At 44.3% G+C, this 19,591-nt stretch overlaps 1 protein-coding gene across 1 annotated transcript; it reads right to left on the bottom strand.

The window, feature by feature from the left end:
- Positions 1-1,195: 1,195 nt before the first annotated feature.
- On the bottom strand, positions 1,196-10,464 carry VPS18 (VPS18 core subunit of CORVET and HOPS complexes). The gene is made up of 5 exons (XM_062495074.1): positions 10,373-10,464; positions 7,299-7,440; positions 7,020-7,111; positions 4,442-6,312; positions 1,196-3,727 (listed from the first exon to the last, which is right to left on the bottom strand). Exons 1-5 carry the CDS (start codon positions 10,461-10,463, stop codon positions 2,999-3,001), a joined length of 2,925 nt encoding a protein of 974 aa, XP_062351058.1. The 5' UTR covers position 10,464; the 3' UTR covers positions 1,196-2,998.
- Positions 10,465-19,591: the final 9,127 nt, after the last annotated feature.

Genomic DNA, 19,591 nt, shown 5'->3' with positions numbered 1-19,591 from the left:
TTTAGGCCTTGCCTGCACAACTGAATTTCTGCAGTGTAGATGTAGCTACAGATACTTATTCTGGGTACACAGGGCTGGAGCTCCCACCCACCCTTTTTGGTTATGCTGTTCCTCAGCTGCATTAGGCTAAGTGGTAGGAGTTATTCACACAGACAAGGCCAAGACCCAAGGCTACATCATTTTTAACAGCTGGCACAGCTCATTCATAGCTTAAAATACATATAAAGGACTGCAAGCTCTAAATGTAACTGTGCTGAAATTACAAGGAGAAATGATAAAAATACTATTCTGAATGCAAGGAGGAAGAGATCTTGCAGATTAGATTTATGGGAGAACAGTAAGCAGTTCACTTCCTTCAGCCACCACAAACCCACCCACCCCCTAAGAAAAAATAAACCCTCTTACCTTTCCCACTGAGTGATGTTGCAAAATTGCCAAGAAGCACAGGTAAGTGGTTATTGAAACTTCTGAAGCATGTGACAATGTAAAGAAAGTTCAGAAGATACCTTTATGTACCTCTTTGTATTACTGGCACTAGTTATTTAATCACTGCTGCAGTCTTTGCCAGCAGTAAAACTCTCTATAACCTAGACAAAAAAATCACTTAAATGACTTTTCAGTTAACAATGGTGAGGAAGAATTAAATTTGTGGCACGTGTATCTGGTGCATGCACTTACAGCCCTCAGAGAATACTGTATATCAGTAATTAAAAATACCTAGTTCTAGTTTTGTTAAATGAGACCTATTAATACCCATGATTGGAATCAGAGGTGCCTTTCCCCACCACCCAACCTCAGGCAAAGACTAGATGGTTTTTATTTACTTGCTATGCCTCACTTCCCACAGCTTCTTCCAATATTGTGGACAAGAACTGCAATGGTCTATTTAGTGATGTGACTTCTCTAGCACAAACAGGGAAAAAAATGGAGGACTATAGTAATTCTAATATACCAGGAAAGCATCCTGTAAAGGCCCAAAAGAGATGGAACAAGTATTAAGAACACGTCAAAATAATTGGAAATTACCCCTGCATCAGAATGAGCTGATACCCATGTTCTGCTAAAGGGCAGAAAAACAGCCACTTACCTTTGACCAGAAACTCATTTGGGTGGGAGGCTACTGTTGGTTTACAATGACATGTACAACCTTAAATATCACACTGCTTACAGGAAAAAATGATGATTCACAGGAGTGGCCAGTTATAACAGGTTTAATGGTAAACTTCAAAAGACATCACATTTAGTTTTCATCACAAATTCTTCTGCCTGACCCAAATTCAAAGCCAAAGAAAACTACAGCATGTGGATTTTCTCAATCACCACTTAATGGAATCACTGAAACAGTGGTTTCTGAGAAGCCAGCAAACAAACACCACCAGGTCGTAATGGGACTGCCCATCCCATGACTTCATCAAAGAAAATAGGATACTGAAACCTCAGATCTTCCTACTTTCATATCTGTTTTCTATTACTCATGTCATTTTACACAGATGAAATTCATTCATTCCAGGCTGATGCTCGCAACAAAAGCATGGATGTTCTTCTGAAGTTCTGAACTCAAAATTCTTAGGTCAGATCCTTGAGGAAACCAATACACATTCTCCTACAATAACATGAAGACCCATTTCCACAACCTACAAACAGGTTAGGAAATTGGTTAGGAGATTGAGAGGCATTTAAAACAAGCACACATATTCGAAGTGGGTTTTCAGAAGACAGTATTTTCTATTGCCTTAATTACAAGAATTGTCTTTTCTTCTCTTAGAACATTCAGCTCTTCTGTCAATACCTTTGTGATTCAGTCCCAAACAGCAAAACCTAATTAAAATTTTATTTTCTTAAAACAAAACAAAGAACCATTGCGAAACTGCTAACATTTTTTTTTTCCTCTCACTCCCAACGTAGTGATCGCTACCTTCTGGGAAAAGTTTTCCAAGTTGGAGCAATAGATAGAAGCATTGACTTGCAGCCATCTCTCTTGGAAGGCAAGAGACTGTTTAGGCACAAGGTACTAGCTTCAAAGGACAAAGCAAATTTCACACCAACAGAACCTTTCTGTAGACTACCCTTGAGCAAACCTCTGACTAGATCTTGAGTCTAATGCTCAAGTGCAGCTTGAAGAGAACCACAGCAAGACATACAAACAGACTGTGTTCCTGCTTGCACAGGATCAGTTGAAACCTTACTACTGCATCTAGCAGTTTTGGTTTGGGGTGAAAGCAAAACCAAAACCCACTATACAAAGACAGTCATAGCAGAAACAGGATGGAAAGAGGAAGGAAGGGGTGAAGGGGCATTTCTAGAAACAGTACCAACAGAAAGTCCAAATGTGTGTGGTCTTGTGCATAAGGCTTGTGAGAAAGGGAATTACACATCTTGAGTTGCAGGCAAATTACTTTAGTGCATTATGAGACACTCCTGCCTGAAAATTACACGCATTCTTGTATCACATTGTGTAGAAACGCGTATTTGTGCAGCATGATGTTTACAAAATATAAATACGTAAGAGCTTCTGTCCTTTCATGTTCTATGTAGGTGGTTATAGACTCTCAATGAAAAGGAAACAGAGGGTAATTCTAGCTTTTAAAATTATGAATGAAGACTACACTGCTTAGTGGCCTTCACTACCTTTCTCTTTCAGCTTGTCTTCACCAAAACAAATACCATACAACAGGGCAGATAAATCACAGGCTGCTCCCAGTTCCTTCTGGACAACAAGGCACTCCATTTAGCTTCACACCGAAAACATCGAAAGAACTGCAAGCAGAAACATCTGCTAAAAATATTCCAGTGGGTTAGCTCTAAGTATTGTTAAAGTTCTTAGACAGCCCTAGCTATATCTCCCCATTTCTCAAGACTAGTTCTCCCAAACCCTGATAAAAAGACTGCACCATCCTTTGCTTAGAGTTGCACAAAAGTCATTGTGTTCCTGCTACTGGAGGTTATGTTCCCACCACAGACGCTTCACAATTTGTTCGATAGTTGAAGATTTGGAAAACTACAGCCAGCTTTGCATCTCCTCTTCATACTTTTGGGGATCAATAAAAGGCTTGTCAATGGACCGGATCATCAGCTCACCACAGTACACACATTCAGCTGCCACAATATCATCAATGTCAGCTTTGATCTGTTCCCGGCTCTGCTGCCCCTTCCCCAGGCTAATGGTGTCTGCATCCTTGGGACGATGGTGGCTCTTGGATGGCTGGCTGGTAGCTGCCAGCTTCTTCTGAAGATCTTCAAGCTTTGCCTGCTTATAGGCAGGAAGATTTGGGAAAACTGCTTGGATGAGACAGTCATAGTGAAACATGTGACCACACAGGAAAAGGTAAAAGGGGCGGTTTAGAAGTGGAAAGTCACAAACAGCACATTTTTCCTGAGGCTCCACAGAGCCATACTTATTTCTCATTTCCTGGATGTCCTCTCGGATCCTCTTGGCACTCTGTGTGGCTTCCTCCATCTCCCTTTTCAGCTCCTCAATGTGCTTGTTGTAATCCTCCAGGGAGTTACAGATTGCCTCCTTGAAATGGTCAATAGTGACAAAGTCTGGAAAGAATGGCAGCACATCTTCAATCTTCAGCAGAGCACAGCTGGAGAGGCAGGCCATTGCCTTCTTGACATCCTTCTCTTCCTGAACAACATGGCGAGCAATCTTCAACCACAACTTCTTCCGGAGTTCCTCATCATCTTCAGGAAGATCTGCACAGGATTTAGCAAGATCAACATCCACCTAGAAGTTGGACAGACAAGAAAACAGAGTTAAGCTTCCCTCTTTGTATATCCACCATTCAACTTCAAAGCCTGCTGTCCATTTCAAGAGGCACTCAGAAAACCTCCCTGCCTAGGACAGCACTACTGGCCTGCTCCTTGTTTCCATGTCAAACACCCCTCCTCTCCACCAGTACTCCTCACTGAAGATTAGCTTGCTACCCAACAGAGAACAAAGCCCAGCACAGAAAGGACAAATTCATGTTATAGTATCTTTGCTGACCACACATTTCAGCAAAGACACAGCAATTCCAAAAGGAAAAAAAAATTCTACATCTCCCTGAAGGTCAGACTAAGCTCACAAAGGCTTCTGTGATAATTACAAAAGCTAGGAGTAGGAAGTAGTTAGACTCCTTAACAATAGCTGTACAAATCTTGCATAAATGCAGGTATGTTACAGGTATTTTATGTCAGAGAATGAGCTTCAGACAGACAGTACTCCTCCTTGTACTTTCCATGCCCACACCCTCAGTTACAGCTTGTCAATCAGCTGCCTAGTTGAAACAGTTGTGAAAGCACAGGAAAATGTTACCAGAGCCAGGTATTTCTTCCAAGCCTCAGCCGCACAGCTTTGATACCAGTGAGTTTGTCCAGTTCCTCTCAATGCTCTACTGTTCAAGGTAACTTGAATAAGCTACACTCCTGTGTATCACAGCATGCACAGATACACACATACCTGTAAGGCAAGATCCACAGCCTCCTCATACAATTCCATCACTTTGTAAATGTGGACACATGCACGGTGGTGCCCGTGCTCTGCACACAGGCGCAGTGCATACTTCAGGTCATAGTGGATCCTGTTTGGGTTGGTTCCTGCTTGCTCCAGGTATGACAGCAGCGAGTCTGGCCGACACAAAGCATAAAGAGACAACAGGTAGTTGTGAATGGCTTGCTGTGTTTCCTCCAACTGGTAAACACAGAACTCCATGTATCTAATGGCTTCATTGATCTGCTGGGTGCTGGCACTCTGGCTGTAGTTAACAAGGGCTGGAATGAGGTTCCTGGCATCCAGTCTAGAACCCATAGAAATCCAGGCATCAACTACCTTCTTGGGAATATGTTGGATGAGAACCGGAGAGAACTTGTAGAAGAGTTTCTCATCCCTGTGCCTGGACAGCACATTTAGAGCCTCATCGTACTCGTCATGCTGGCAGTGGTGAGCTACTACACGCTCGTAATCCTGCATGATGACTGCAAAGTAGACCATGTGCTCTGTGTCGCCATGGCTTGCCAACAGCTCATAAATAGATGCTCGATTATTAAAAAGACAGTCTTTGTTTTTAGGACTGCTGAGGAAAGTGCGGAACTTCTCCCTTGTATCCAAATAGAGATTTCGCTGTGAGGGATCGCCTTGCAATATACCCAGCCAGTTCAGGTACAGCTCTGTCAACCACGTGGTCAGCAGAGTGGTCTGTGTCTTCTCTGAAGGCTTTAGGTTACTTAGCTTCTTAATCAGAAACTCCATCAGGGCCTCTTCTTGCTTGGCTTCAATGAACTTCAGAGCAATTTCCTCAAAGTAGTTCTGGGTCAGTGCATAACATTTGGCACTGTCCAGATACCTCTTGTTTTGGAAGCAGTGCTCTGCCTCTTTGGCCAACACAATGTCAAGACACTCTGGACGGTCCTTACAATACTCTTTTGCTAAGTCAAACTTGTTCATATTCATATACATCTTCCACACATCTCTAGATTCCCGCTGGACATGGTAGCGGAATACTACTTTCTCAGTGTAGATCCATATCTGCTGGACTGTGGGATCTTTAATCATGCGTGTCAGCGAGCCAAACTTCTCCAGAAACAGATCCTGAAAAACAACCTGTCCATTCAGAGTGCAGACAGCCTTCACCCGGTCAGACAGCAGCAACAGGAAGTGGAACTGGGTAAGTACAATGGATATTGGCTTGTTCACAGTTATGTCAATATCAGGAGGATAAACCCAGACCCGTTCATCACTCAGAATTGAATCAGGACGACTATAATCCAATGTACCATATAAAACACCGTTTCCCATCATCCAGGCAAAGGAACGAGGACTGGAACGCAGTTTTGGAGTGTAAAAGGCTATCTCACTGAAACCCAAGTTGGCTGGAAACTCCCGAAAGCTGGGCAGATGGTCAGCATGCACAGCAAATATAGAGCTGAAGCCTTGCTGCTCAGTCCCTTCAGGCACTTTGCCAACAAACTGAAAGAGTCTCTTCCTAGTGGTGGCTATAATAAAAAATTTCCCTTCTATCCCTCGTTCAATTTCCAAGCAACAGACTGGGGCAGGTCCAGATTCCTCCTCCAGAGTGTAGACCTGTCGGAAGTACTGGTCAGGATTAGTGCTGAAGAGGCTTCCTTCGCTGACAGAGATTTCAGCCTCATAGATCTGTCCCTGGGATGTCCCCACCAGGATAGGCCCTGTGTTGGTTTCTGAACCAAGAAATTTGTTCCAGCCCACGCTTTCAATCAAGTGTCCTTTCCAGCGGGAGAGTGCCCGCACTTTCTGAACACTTCTGTTCAGGTAAAGGCATTCGTTGGTGTTCAGGGCTATCAGGAGATGAGAACCTGCCAACAGCAGAGGGATATAGGAGGGAGAAGGAGAAAAATCAAGACTGTGCCTAAGCAAGCCAAATTCCTGAAGCTTCTAATCCTAACATTTAATAAATTCCAATATCAACATACTTAATCCAAGACTTTCCCAGACATTCATGGGAATGTGGGGGATTTCCATGCTGGATAGGAACAGTAGTCCATATGCTGCAACATTAAATAACTGGTACCAGATGCTTTAGCAAGAAGGTATTCTGTTTCAATAAATGTTCTAAGGATAAACACTTCCCAGAGTTCCCTCCTATCCCTGGCAGCTGATGAGAGATACTAGCATCTCTTTCCAAACTTTTGTTTAGGTTTTAAAATCAGTCTAGGCTACAGTGAACTGCAGATGTTTCATGTCCCTTTTTAAAAATTCCTATATAAACCATACAGCAGAGAGTGACTGCAATCACTTTATTTGATTGGTTTTAGCAGCCTTGCTCAGAACAGCCTAATTGCATGCGCTCATTTCAGAGTTCAAAAACACAACAGAGGCACAACAAACCCATGTTTGCTAATAGCAAAAGGGCAAACCAGTGGGCAGGGGCCCTGGGAAACAGAGTCTGGATCATGGAAGACTGATATGTTCTCCTTATGTACAAAGCAGAAAGAGAACTCCTTCACCAGCACTTGCTCTGCTCTGTTCACTGTCCACAAACATCCATGACCCACTGCCTCACCTGTGTGGTCCAAAAACATCTTGTAGACTTTGGCTTCATCTTTGCGTCCCAGCTCTACCTGATTAGGTTCATCTGGCTTCCCAAGATCAATCCTGCAAAGAGAAACCATGAAAGCATGCTGCCAACAAAAGCTCACACACGTGTAACTCCTCACCTGTTTTCCATACTGGGCTCATAGCTTTGAGCTTTCTATTCAGTCTGCAAATGTAAATTCTCTAACAACTTAAGGAAAAAAAAAGAAGCCAGGGGAAAAACAAACAATAACTTCAGGATTCTTACCTGAGAAGGGTGTCTTTCCCGAGGCTCATACAGAGCTGGTTAGAGGAGACCACTAAGCTGTTAATTTTCTCTGGAGGAGCAAAATCAATCCTCTGCTTGTTAAATATTGGCGTTTCCTTCTCCAGTCGTGCACTGACATATCCTGAACAAAGAATGTGAACACTTAGAAACTAAACAAGACAAAACCCCACAACAACAACTCCAAACTACATTAAAATCCACATCAAAATCCAGCCTAAAAGGCTAAAAGGATCATGTTCTGCTCCAAATTTTACTGAAAAGGAATTGTACTCCATGGAGCACAAACACAGAGAAAAAAACCTCTAATTCCAGCCCTACTGGTGTTGAAAGAAGCAATGTAGTAGAGGAAAGTATCCTGCTAATAGTAGACAAATCCTTTAATTGTCTATTCCGCCAATGCTTTCTCCTTGCTTTTGCCCCACCTCTAGACCAGCTGCAAGATCCTTAAAATACACTTTTTCCAGAAGAAAGATGCACATGCAGAAAGAGACAAAGCAACCAAAACCTGAGTAGGCTCAGCACATGCTTTTTTCTTACATGTGGATCCACTCATTAAACACTACCCATTTATACAAGTGTGCATTCCCTTATTTCCAGTTAAGTAGAACTGATGTTCTTCTTTTCAGATTAGGGAGCTGCAATGCCACAGTTTAAATGTGCTGGCATGAACTGCAGTTCAAAACACATACAAAAATCCCTCAAGGGGCAGACTCACTTGATATCACCGTTAACCAATAAATTTGTGTGTATATATATATATATATATATATATAAGAGAAGGATTACTCTGAAAAACCTACATGTTATCAGATCATCAAGTCACATTCATCCAGGTAATCTTAATTTTTTTTCAGACTGTCACCTGGCAAAGCAAGGCTGACTCAGCAAGGAAGCTTAAACGCAGGAAGGAAAGAGAACAAATAGCAAGAAAGAGATAAGGGTTGGTTTAGAGTTAAGAAGCTGTCTATGGTTTAATTCAGCCATAGTTCAAGCCAAAGTATTGGACTTCAGCATCCTGGACTCTTTAGGCCTGTATCCATTATATTTATAACAATCATAGGCTCATCACCATTAACATGAGGATTTTAGCTATTGTCCCTAATAGGAGAGGGATAAGCTTCCTTAATATACAGTTCTCTATACAAAGGAGATGCCTATTTTATAACATTCATTCCTTTCAAACAGTCTCCTCCCTCATCTTGTCCCCAGTGTCTCTCTTCTGTTTGAGCGAGATTCTACTACAGTGTTTCCCACACTGATTTCTGGGCAAAGCTACATGTTTCCTCAGACCTTTCAATCTGTCCAAAGATCTAAGATCACCAGTATGGTCAAGTCTAGTGGGTCAAAGCAGGCTTTTCAAAGCTAGAGCTACAGTACTTGAAGTTCACAATGCAGCAGGACTTTAGGTTGGACACAGAGTCACTGCTTGTTTATCTACAACTTTGAGAAATAGTACCTGCAGTTTAACAAGCACAGGGGAGAATTCCCGGAAACTGAGGAATAAGCTTCACCATCCTCCAAAATTGCAAACCTAACCTTAAGGATTACGTTCAGGAAGCTAACTATTGTATCTTTTAACAAAATAAATTTATTTAAACTTCAGATTGTCCACAACTTTTACTAAGGCAAATTTTATTAAAAATTGCCTGTGTGGCCTGATTTAAGAATAACTGAAACCCTGATTAGGCTGTGCCTTTGCAATTAAGCAGTTTCCCAAACTTCCTCTGCCAATATCAGCTGTCAGCAAACAGGAAGATTTCTCAACTCTAAGACAGCTATCACTGAAGACAGTGTTGCAGCAGTCAAGAAGAAAAGCTGAGTCCTGGAAAATTTCTTTTCAGTGGCATGACTTGTCCCAACACTGTTCTGCACAACACCTATTCAGGCCACTTATTCTTTATCTAACATTACACAAGCAAATAACCATGCATGTCAAAACAAACAAGGGGAAGATACCTACTTTAGTACCTGGACTCAGAGTAACTCTGCCAGTGTACTTATATTCCATAATATACATAGCAAGACAGAATTTATCAGTTCTTAGCACATATGTGAACCTCACAACCTGGCTTCCCCAAAGGTTACCAGTGGGCAACACTATACAAGGAAAAAACTTCTAAAGAATGTGTCCATTAATTTCCAATCTTGCAACTCAAAAACGCCATTTTAAGCTGTTGCTACCATGACAATACCAGGTAGATCAGAATTCTCTCATAACCTACATTTTCCTGCCACACTCAAAAAATACTGAGATGTGACATGGAGTAAAAAAACTGTTATTGAACCTAATAAAGCTTGAATTTATCATGGAATAATAATGGAACAAATTTCTCTGAGATGAAAGAAAAAACGGACTGGTCATTGCACCATTACTTTACACTGATGGGACACCTCCCCGAACAGTACAGTACACCAAAGCTTCACACCCCATGACAGTAAAGTGCAGTAGTGATACAGACTGCTTTGTTGGTCACTTTGCCACCGCGCAGTCACCCTACAGGAGCTCTACACCCTAGCGAATCGAAGTCTTTGGTAAACTGCGCCCGGCTTAGGAAGGAGCTCCGCGCAGGAACAGCTGTGCGCACATCCATAACAAGGTACAGCACGGCCTTCTCCGAGAGGAGCAGAAAGAAGAAGCGAAGCGACGAGGTGTTCGCACGGCGCTAGCACAGCTCTGTGCACAGGGCTGAGCTGTGCTCGGCCGTACCTCGTGTCCCCACGGGCACACGGCACTTCGCGCACCCGCGTTCGCTCCGCGCAGCACCGCAGGCCGGAGCCTCCCACACACAGCAGCACCGCGGCTTCGCTGGCCTGACCTGCATCACCACTCCGCTGAGCCACGAATCAAGGGCTCCCCGCCTCTAAACACGTGCCACAGAAAGCCGTGGGGAAAAAAACCCAAGCCGCAGCCGAGCGCTTAGCCACACACACACGGTGACACACCTCTTCCAGGCACCACAGCCTGGCACGCCCTGCTCCCCACCCGGAGCTGCCGCCTGGCCTCCCCCTCTCAGCAGGAAGGCCGCACACGGGGGGGCCCGGCGCACACGTACCGGAGTGCGGGATGCCCACGCTGGCGCGGCCCTGCGGCACGGAGGCGGAGCGGTGCAAGGAATCCTCGTACTCGTCCAGGATGGACGCCATGGCCCAGCGCTCAGCTGACCCGCGCCACCCGCGCATGCGCGCCGGGCCGTGCCGGGCGGGAGGCGCCGCTCCCTCACAGCAATGGCGCTGGGCCTGGGGCGGCCCGGCTCTCATCCCACCCCCGACACTCCTGTCCCCGCTGTCCCCCGGAGGCGGCCAGGCGGCCTGGGCCCTTCCTGCCAGCCTTGGGGTCCGCGCGGTGCCCGCCGCTTCTGCTGACTGCTTCCGCGGATACCGAAATACGAAAGGGCCCACTCGAATAAACACAGCAGTTTTGTATGCTAGTAATAACCAGAAATTCCTCTAGGTGGCTTGTACGCTCCGTTTTTGTTGCCGAATGTAACAAGGTAGAGCCATGCCAAACATCAAAGCTTGGATTAGCCACCAAAAAGGGCAAAAAAGAGGCAGGGTACCACACCCACGACCACTGGAGACCCCTCCCCTAATACGTGAGCATCTGTAATAAGACCTACACAACTAACTAGTGTACCTACAAGGCTGCTTGGAAACAGATGGAAACGTCTCACAATGTAAATACATATACATATAATAAATTGCATATAAGTAATAGAAGTGTGAATCTTGGTGTGCATGATAGGCAGACAGACACCCCCACCCCCCACCGCCATTTACCTGGCACTGTAACAAAGTAGTTCTGCCTTTCTAACCTGTAACTCTGGTTTCAAGGTTTTCTTTCCCAGTTCTCAGTGGCGCTGTCCTCTTGTGTGCAGCTACATGCTCGAGGAACCACCTCATTAACATAGCAGTGTGCCCTGCTAGAATCAGTCCTGATTGCCATAGCAGTTTTACTGACTGCAACTGGGGATTGTCTGGTTTGAAACACTCTGTAAAAACGCCTGTGTTGTGGCTCTTCTGTAGCATTGGGTGGCAAAATCTTGGCTTTGTCGCTAGAATGATCGTTGAGGCACAGCATAAGGGGATCCTGCATAAGGCTGTCCTTGAACTATACTAGACTTGCTCTGCAAGTTTATTCCAGGTTTCTGTGTTGGACCCAGCTTCTGTATCACTAAATAGTATTTATAACTTGGAGTTTACTTTTGTTCTGGTGTGCCAACAATTGTTATTTACAATTTTACCCTCTAGCTTAAACTAGCAGAATTTAAAACAAGGGCATTAACAAAAAGACTAGTCTCTTACATGACCCTTTGTGTTTTATCCTATTTAAAATAAAAAGAGATGTATATGTGTACACTGTATGTGTGCTATATAGTGTACTGTGAGTATACTATGTACTGCATATTAGATATAGCCTTCACTTTCTGGAAGCAGTGGAGAAATGTCTCTCAGGGTACAGGACAGCTTGCAACATGGAGAGATCCATTACAAGACACAAGAGGTCTTCCCAAACTTAGTTTGCACATCAGGTGGCAGTGAGGCACCACAAGCAGCAGTTGCATGAGGATGGCTTCTCACAAACAAAGTTATGCCTCCTTTTTCTCTGCTCTTTTACTGGACACCGCACCCTCATTAACCAGGGCTGTGGTCTGCATCACTCAGCCCCAGGCCTTCTCCCCAGAGTTGAGCCAGACATGCAGGTCCCACGCTAGCTGAGTTCCTGGAGGCTCCCATGGCACGCCTCCACAGGGTCACCCCTGCCTGCTTTGCTAAAAACAGAACATGGCTTTTGCTGACTTAGCCTGCCTGCAAGCACCAGTCCCAGCCTCTGCTGTTTACCCTCTTTATGTGGCAGCTCCGAGCCAAAATAACAAAACCACATTTTTTTGCTGTCTAATCATCCTGATCTTCATAAGCAGCAACTGTTCTCTTTCAGCATCTCAAAAGGTACAAACAAATTACATGAGGTTTAGGGTAATGAGATAGGAAGGGACTTCTTGGACTATCAGATCCATTCTCCCACCCTTGTAGATACCACATCATATAGTCCTTTCTCTATTCCTGTCAAGCTCTGTCTGATAGTGTAGGTATTTTTTGCCCTGACTGCCCTAGTTCATACCTGTTCCAAACACTCCCATGATCTCAAGCTCTGATTTCCAGTCTAATATAAGCTATGGCGAGTCTGATTCCTCTTGTTCTTGTTCAAACACTGTCCTTTAGTGTCCATTTTTGGGCTTTCATTTCCTCTGCAAAAATCAACACCAATCATAGCCTTTGTTCAGACGTACCAAATCCAAGATTTACCAAACCAAGAAGTTCTTGACTTCTCTTAAAAAGAGATAATTATTTCCTTGGAGCATCCTACAATGGCCTACATTGGTTGCAGCTTCAGCTCAGGTTTATGTCCCAGGTGTGATGTAAGTGTGACCCCTCATTTGATATGAGATCTCCCCCTGTTGTCTTCAGCAATAATGCTTCTAGTTTTTCCCTTTCTGGTCATATTTTTAGCAGTAGAAAATGGAAGTGTTGTTTGGTGAGGAGGACATAAACTGTCTTGAAATATATCTGGATATTAGGCTAAATTGACATTTGTGCACAAACTTCTTAGTGTGCAGCTCTGTGGGCTGTTTCCACTCAAAGCCTCAGATAAGGCTATGTCTTATTAGTAGTTTTTTTCTTGGTCAGGTCTAGAAATGGAAGAGATTTCTGTTCTCATTCTGGCAGATATTATTGTCTGTTAAGGATAATCCTCATGAGAAACCTGTGTCTGATTGTAATGCGGTTAAAGTGGGAGCCAGATTTTCACCTTATTTGGAAATAAAACATCAGCCTAAAGCTAACCCAAGCCCACAAGCCTGTTCCATCCATCTGCAGTATCATCTGCTGTGATTATTTAATTTACAAACATGTGCAATAATTATATCCCAGTGCTACATTCACAGATTTGGTATTCTGAAAAGAAGGGAAGAGCAAGCGCTGCAGATGAAAGATTTACCAGCTCTTTGATTCACCAGGAATGTGTGGAGAATCAGATGATTACATTTTGTGTGTAGCACTGGTGTAAGTCTACAAGAGGGACTTGTGTGAGAGAATTTAGGAGATTTTGGTGATACGTTTGGGTTGGAAACCTAAATCTTTGTCTTGCTTTGGTATGGCTGTGGTCACAGCAGCAATTTGCAGTAATTTTGACTTAAACAGTTAACATTTTCTCCAAGCTGTGGACACAGCTATCAACATCTAGGTGTTGCATGTCATGTTATTCTCTTCAGATGCCCAGAGGAACAGGCAATTCTAGATAATGACATTGACAAACATATAATGTGTCCAAGGTCCAGACTCCCAGCAGATTAACCCTGTCTAAACTTGGGTTTCCTCTATGCTGTCTGTGTCATTCCTGGCTGCCCTGTCCACCCCATCAGTGCATATATGATTGCAAGTGAGACATTTCATTGCCCTGCAGCAGACGACTCTATGATCCATGATCTAAGCATGAATGCTGGTACAAAGGAGAGGGCAGGAAAATGTGGCTGTGGAAGGAAGTAAGGGCAGAATCTAGTGACACAATTAAAATTTGAATTAAACTCTGGACTTTCTCACAGATTTCCACTACAGATGGTACCGATCATCATTCCACCTCACTGTATATAGAATATTCCTTCACAGTGATCAGCATAAAAAATACCCTATATTCTTAAAAGCCACAGGTAAATAGGTGTAACTCCCTAAATGCACCAGCCTCCCTAAGATACCAATAAAGGTGTAATATGCTTCCTGGCTATGAGACATCCCTGCACCTGCTTTGAGGGGAGTGCTGCAGATATTTATGTCCCCCAGTCAACCAAGAGACCTCCTCCCAAGAGAAGGGATAGCGTTTCCTAGTGACCTTTTGAATGCTGTGTACAAATCTAATGCAGTAAACAGAATTACAGTGTCTGTGTACCCTGGATATCACAGTTACCCATGAGAACCTGAACTGGAACCTACATGGGGAGCCATACAACAATTATAATTTACCCTGGAAGACATCAAAGCTCAAAATCTTGCCAGAGCCCGCCTCCTAACCATTAACCAACCTCCCAAGCTCTTCAAACGCATTGTCGGAAGCAGACTCCTGCAGACCAGTAAACACTGGGTGGAATTGTATCGTGCTATAGCAGCAACTGCAGACATGCAGACCACTGTTCCCTTGACACTTTAAGAAATTTTCCCACAAGTGAGCTACCAATGACTGTTGATGGTACATGTGCATTCCAGAGCAGGCTGCCCTTTGTAAATCCAACGAGTGCGCCCGTGGAAACCCTTGGGCGTAACCCATCTGTCATAGAATGCGCAAAAAGCAAGACAGAAACATACTTTTACAGTGAGAAAACCTTTTTCCCATCACCAGCACCCTGTGGCTAATCCCTCAGTTTTGCTCCTCAGGGAAGATCAATAAATGATAAGCTTGAGAACTGAAAGTGATAAGTTGGCAGAGACGGAGATCTCACAGCATTTTATGGTTTTCCGATCGCTCTTCAACCCAGCCCTTCACTGTTTAGTGTTAACTGCCTGCCTTTCCTTGTTTCACAGAAGGGATATGAACTTTATCACCTTTCTCTTGCTAATTCCCTCACCCATTCCAGTTAAACGTTAGCGCCTCTTTTTTGTGTAAAGCGTCCGATTGAGTGACATAATTAAATTAAGCTCAGACCATTGTCTTACAACCTGTCTTTAGTCTGAAATTTGCTGTTTCTCTTTCAGATTTAAATAAAGTCTTTGAATGCCTTAAACTTTGCCTGTTCTTTTGCATTCATCAGTTGATGAATTAAAATATGTACTTTCTCCAGCAGATGGCAACACACTTCTAAATTATTCATAGCATGTCCGAGAGGTAAGACTAGTTCCTAAGCAAGTCAGATAGAAGATGAAGTTGAGTTTGAGAAAGGGACTTAATACAATACGGTGCTTTTCTTCCTTTGGAACGTTTAAGAAAATGTTTTTGAAGCTAGTGGCATTGTTATTTCATTTAAACTTATTATTCTTTAGTCTGAAAATGTAGCATAATATTGTTGTTGTTGTTGCTCTTTGCCTCTGCATTTAACAAGAGTGTCAGTGAACAGGTGAACCAGAACATCTCTGTGCATCTTCCAAGCATTGCTTTTATTTCCAAAGAGCAGTGGAGTAGTTAAGAGGCCAGGATATTGGGAGCTATATTCTAACATTGTTTCTCTCTCTTTATTTTTTCTTTTTTCCCCCAAAGGCATTTCAAAAGCACACATCTCCAGTTCACACCAGAAGTATCCATTATCTGCTATAGAATTGTAAAGCATTTTTATTGCTGTAGGCTCAGAAACTATGGTGTTCCTATCAACCAAAATCTCTGTATAGGAAAACAAGTACTAGAATATTGCTTCCTTGTATTTCTCCAGTCATAATTTTTCTGAGAATGGGTACAGCCTGATGCTTCATTGACTTTGTGTTCTGTCTGTTTCTGCCTCTCCAGAGTTGATAGAAAATGATACAAAAAAAGCTTTTGACATCACTTCCTGAAGGTTACAGTAACTAGACGAGGCACACAGCAATGGAAAACCAGGCTCGGGCTCTGTTCTTCGCCCTTTTGTCTGTCACTCCTTTTAAGTGATAATTATAGTTACGCTTGATTTTTCCCAGGGAGGATGCACACTCAGGTGCATGACAAACACTGGTGACTCAGAACTGGTTGTGTCATTGCTTGCAGTTGCGAGTTCGACCAGCTGGGCAGCGGGTGTACCTCGATTGCTTCAGTGTCTCTTGACAACAAGGGATCCAGGTTGCTCTGGCACCTTCACTCCAGTTTAGCCCCCCTCTCAATCTAGGTCCTCACCCATCTGCCCTGTGCGTGGTGGCATTGTCGCCTGTTCTCACTGTGCTCCCATTTCTCATTGTTTAGAGTTTCTCTTGTGCAGTACTGTGAACAGACTCAGAAATGTGATCCCAGGGCACCATTTGCAAAGGAACTCTCTTGATATGCAGACCACTGCACAAATGCAGGTAATGTTGAAAGCTGGGTTTGCTCACTGCCATGTTAGAGGGGGCTGATAATTTTTTTCCTTTCTCTTGGTGAGAAGGGAACTGTGCTATTTCTAAAACTGCCACCTCCCATAACATACAATGCTTTTTCTGAGGCAACATGAGTGGTTTGCTAAGCTTTGTAAAAATTATAATGGCTTTCACTCTGTGACTTTCGGACAAGACTGGGAAACAGAATATCAGCCAAGGAGGCAGAATACAATGCTGTCAGAAGAACAGAATACCAGGTTGTTGGTGGTCAAGCACTGTTTAGGAGCCATTGAAAGTCAGAACCACTACCTGTAAAAAACCCAGTGTCACCATTTCCCAGTATTATAGCACTGCACTTCAGAAGGAAAATTATACAGAGTCGTTTGAGCTGAATCGTAGTTTCATCCCCACAAGAGATAAGCCCATTTGTCCTCATCCAAATTGGCTTATGTACTATTCTTGATTTGGTCCATAGGTGGACTTCTCCTGCCAGAGCAGCAGTGAGAAAATTTATTAAAATTAATAGAAATGGGCAGAAAAGGAAGCATCTTCCTCTAAATAACTGGTTGGGGTTTTTTATAACAGGACTTTGTACATATGTATAGAGTTTATTTGGTGGTGAGGTGATAATCACACACTGCCTAAATATAGAAATCTATTTCCACTGTAAATCACTTTAATGGAGCAGCTTTTCTGTGCAGCCCAGATAGTACAGCCTAGCTGAGTAATGGCTAAACACTAACAGTACCTGAAATCTGTATTTGATCTGCCTGGAAAGAGTTTGATCTTCTGTGCTTAATTCCTGGTGGATAGGAATTCACATCATGAGAAATATCATCATAATTTGTACTAATTATAATTCCTGGGAGCGAGGCCAAATACAGCCTTGCAGACTGTGTATTTCCCACTTAGGCACAGCTGATTTTGGCAGAGGAGCACGTCAGGCAAGCAGCACGCAATGGGGCTCTCTTGATGTACCTGCTACCTACATAGGCAGAGCCAGTCCCCAGACCTGTTGGTTCAGCAGCTCAGGGAATGGGACAGACTTTCACTGCAAAAGAAGCCAAAACTGTGCAAAAAAAAAAAAAAAATCTAGCAAACCCGAAATCTCTGACTGCTCTTTGCATTGTGAAACTAAACCTGCATCCTCTGTTAGCTGTCAGGACAAAGGCAAGACGTGAGAAACGAATCCGTGGGAATGGCCCTGTTTGTTTGCTTAATCACTTAGTTTAAATACAGATTAAAAATCACTTAAGCTTATTGACAAGTGTGTGCCAACCAACGGTTGTCTGAAACTGCAAGGGAAAAGGAGCATAGTCCCACAAGGAAGAGATTTTAGGAAAGGAGTAAGATAAAAAGGGCTGGAGCCTTTGAGTGGGAACTGTCGACTTCTCTTCACTGTCCCTGCTAACACTGAACAATTTGGTGAATAATTGTCACTTGTCCCTCCTAACAGTGTACGATTTGGTGAATAATCCCTCATTTACATTCATTTCTTCTGATTAAATAGAAATGTCACAGTTCACAGAAAGTCAGCCAGTGTCTGAAATGCACTGGGAAAGCATTTCAAGAGTCTCGCTTGCTGTGCTCCCTGTCCCGGCTGCAGTGCAGCGTATCCTTACTGGTCCCATTGGAGGCACTGCCACACCTCACACACTGCAGAGTATAGCCTGCCCCAGCGCCCTTCTGCCCTTTCTGGAGCAGTTCAGCTGTCACCTGGCTCTGAACCAGCACTGAGGAGCATGGCACTGCAAAAAGCTAGTCTAATGCAAGCCAGTCCCTTGAGATAGCAACCACTTGCTGTAGCAAGACAATTTTTTTTTTTTGGTAGCTGTAGAAATTTAAGGCTGTGTAATGTGCAAAAACACATAAGGGGTTGATTAAAGTGAAGTGCCAGAGAAAACTGCAGAGAACAAGTCTTCTTGCAGTTCCCAGGACGCTTGTTGGCTGTCTCCAAAGAGTGGACATGCTTTTGTCCACTGAGCCCGAAGGGTTGCAGTGCTTTTGGCTTTCTGTCAACCACAGGGAAAAGCACTCTAGACTGTGCCTGGCTTAAAGATTTCTTCTCAAGTTCAACATCAGTGTAGGTGAAACACCTTTGTATCTTCACAGCATGGATGCAAACTACAGCAAGACAAACTCATGAACTGCTAATCAGTAGCTGCTTGCAGTACAATTCTGCCTAGTGCAGGCAGGTCTGCCTTGCTGAGAGGACCATGAAGGACATCATGGTAACTAAATGAGTGTTGTTCATTGACAGTCTGAGTTTAGCTCCTCCATTAGAAAGCCGCTCCACATTCAAAGCTGATTTGGCAATATTGGGTATTGCAGGAATTAATGCTTTCCCTCTAGTGCTTCCAATCACCTGGAGGTGCTACATTGGCCTCCAATGATGGTTGAGATAGTGTGGCTGTATCTCTCCTTTTAAGTGGTGTGTTCCCACTTTTCAGTTTGTTTAGTCATACCTCTTTAGACGGTGAGCTCCTCAGGGCAGAGGTGGAGCCGTCTCCTTGGCTGCCAAGGGCACAGTGTGGTGTGTGAGCTACCAGAGGTGAATATGAAAAACAGACAGCAGACTGGGAAACTCCTGCACTTGCCCATGCAGCTGGGAAAATACACTTTGTGGCTTTTCCAGTGGGTAGCAACAGCTTGGCTGGGCCCCAGGTACCCAGTTATGGCAATCACATAGTTAACAGATATGATGACTTTTGGCCATTTGTTTTACATTGTCATTCACAATATTGACCAGCACTGTTGGTTTTATTATCATTTACAGATGCCCCAAATGGGACATTGGAGCTGCTTCTTTCGAAAAGGAAGCGGGGGCGACTTGGATGGAGCGCGGCTTTGCCGTGTGTGCGCGGCTCAGAGCACAGCGTGGCACCTGCCGAAATTCCGAGGGCAGGCGCCGCTCGGGGACATCGCGGGGGATGGGGGCGCAGCAGCGGGACCCTCGCCATCGCGGGGAACGGCGGCGGGAGGCGGCCGGGCCGGGCCGGGTCGGGCAGGGCTGGGCTGGCCCCGGCCACCTCTCGGCGGGGCGGGACTGGGCGGGACTAGGGAAATAGGGGCTGGTTTTGTGCGCAGGGTGGCAGGTGTAGTGATGAAGAGCGAAGCTCGGCGGGCTGGAGAGGGTGGCCCCGCACGGCGGCCCCGACGCCAGCCCGCTCTCGGGAGCATGGCAGCGGCCCCCCCGCGCCGCGCCCCACGCTGAGCGCTGTCGAGCCCGCGGTGCCACCGTCAGTGCCATTGCC

The sequence above is a fragment of the Cinclus cinclus genome, chromosome 6 (genome assembly GCF_963662255.1).
Source record: "Cinclus cinclus chromosome 6, bCinCin1.1, whole genome shotgun sequence".
NCBI classification, from domain to species: domain Eukaryota; kingdom Metazoa; phylum Chordata; class Aves; order Passeriformes; family Cinclidae; genus Cinclus; species Cinclus cinclus.
Note: the sequence above shows the minus strand (reverse complement) of the source record. Positions and strands in the feature narration are given on the sequence as shown.

Bases quoted from the DNA above. Each gene is read 5' to 3' on its own strand.
- VPS18 (XM_062495074.1), bottom strand. From the start codon at position 10,463: ATGGCGTCCATCCTGGACGAGTACGAGGATTCCTTGCACCGCTCCGCC. The intron at 6,313-7,019 runs GTGAGGCAGTGG...TGCTGTTGGCAG, and splicing joins GATGTTTTTGGACCACACAG to GTTCTCATCTCCTGATAGCC. The intron at 3,728-4,441 runs GTATGTGTGTAT...TCCAACTTCTAG, and splicing joins CTGTGGATCTTGCCTTACAG to GTGGATGTTGATCTTGCTAA.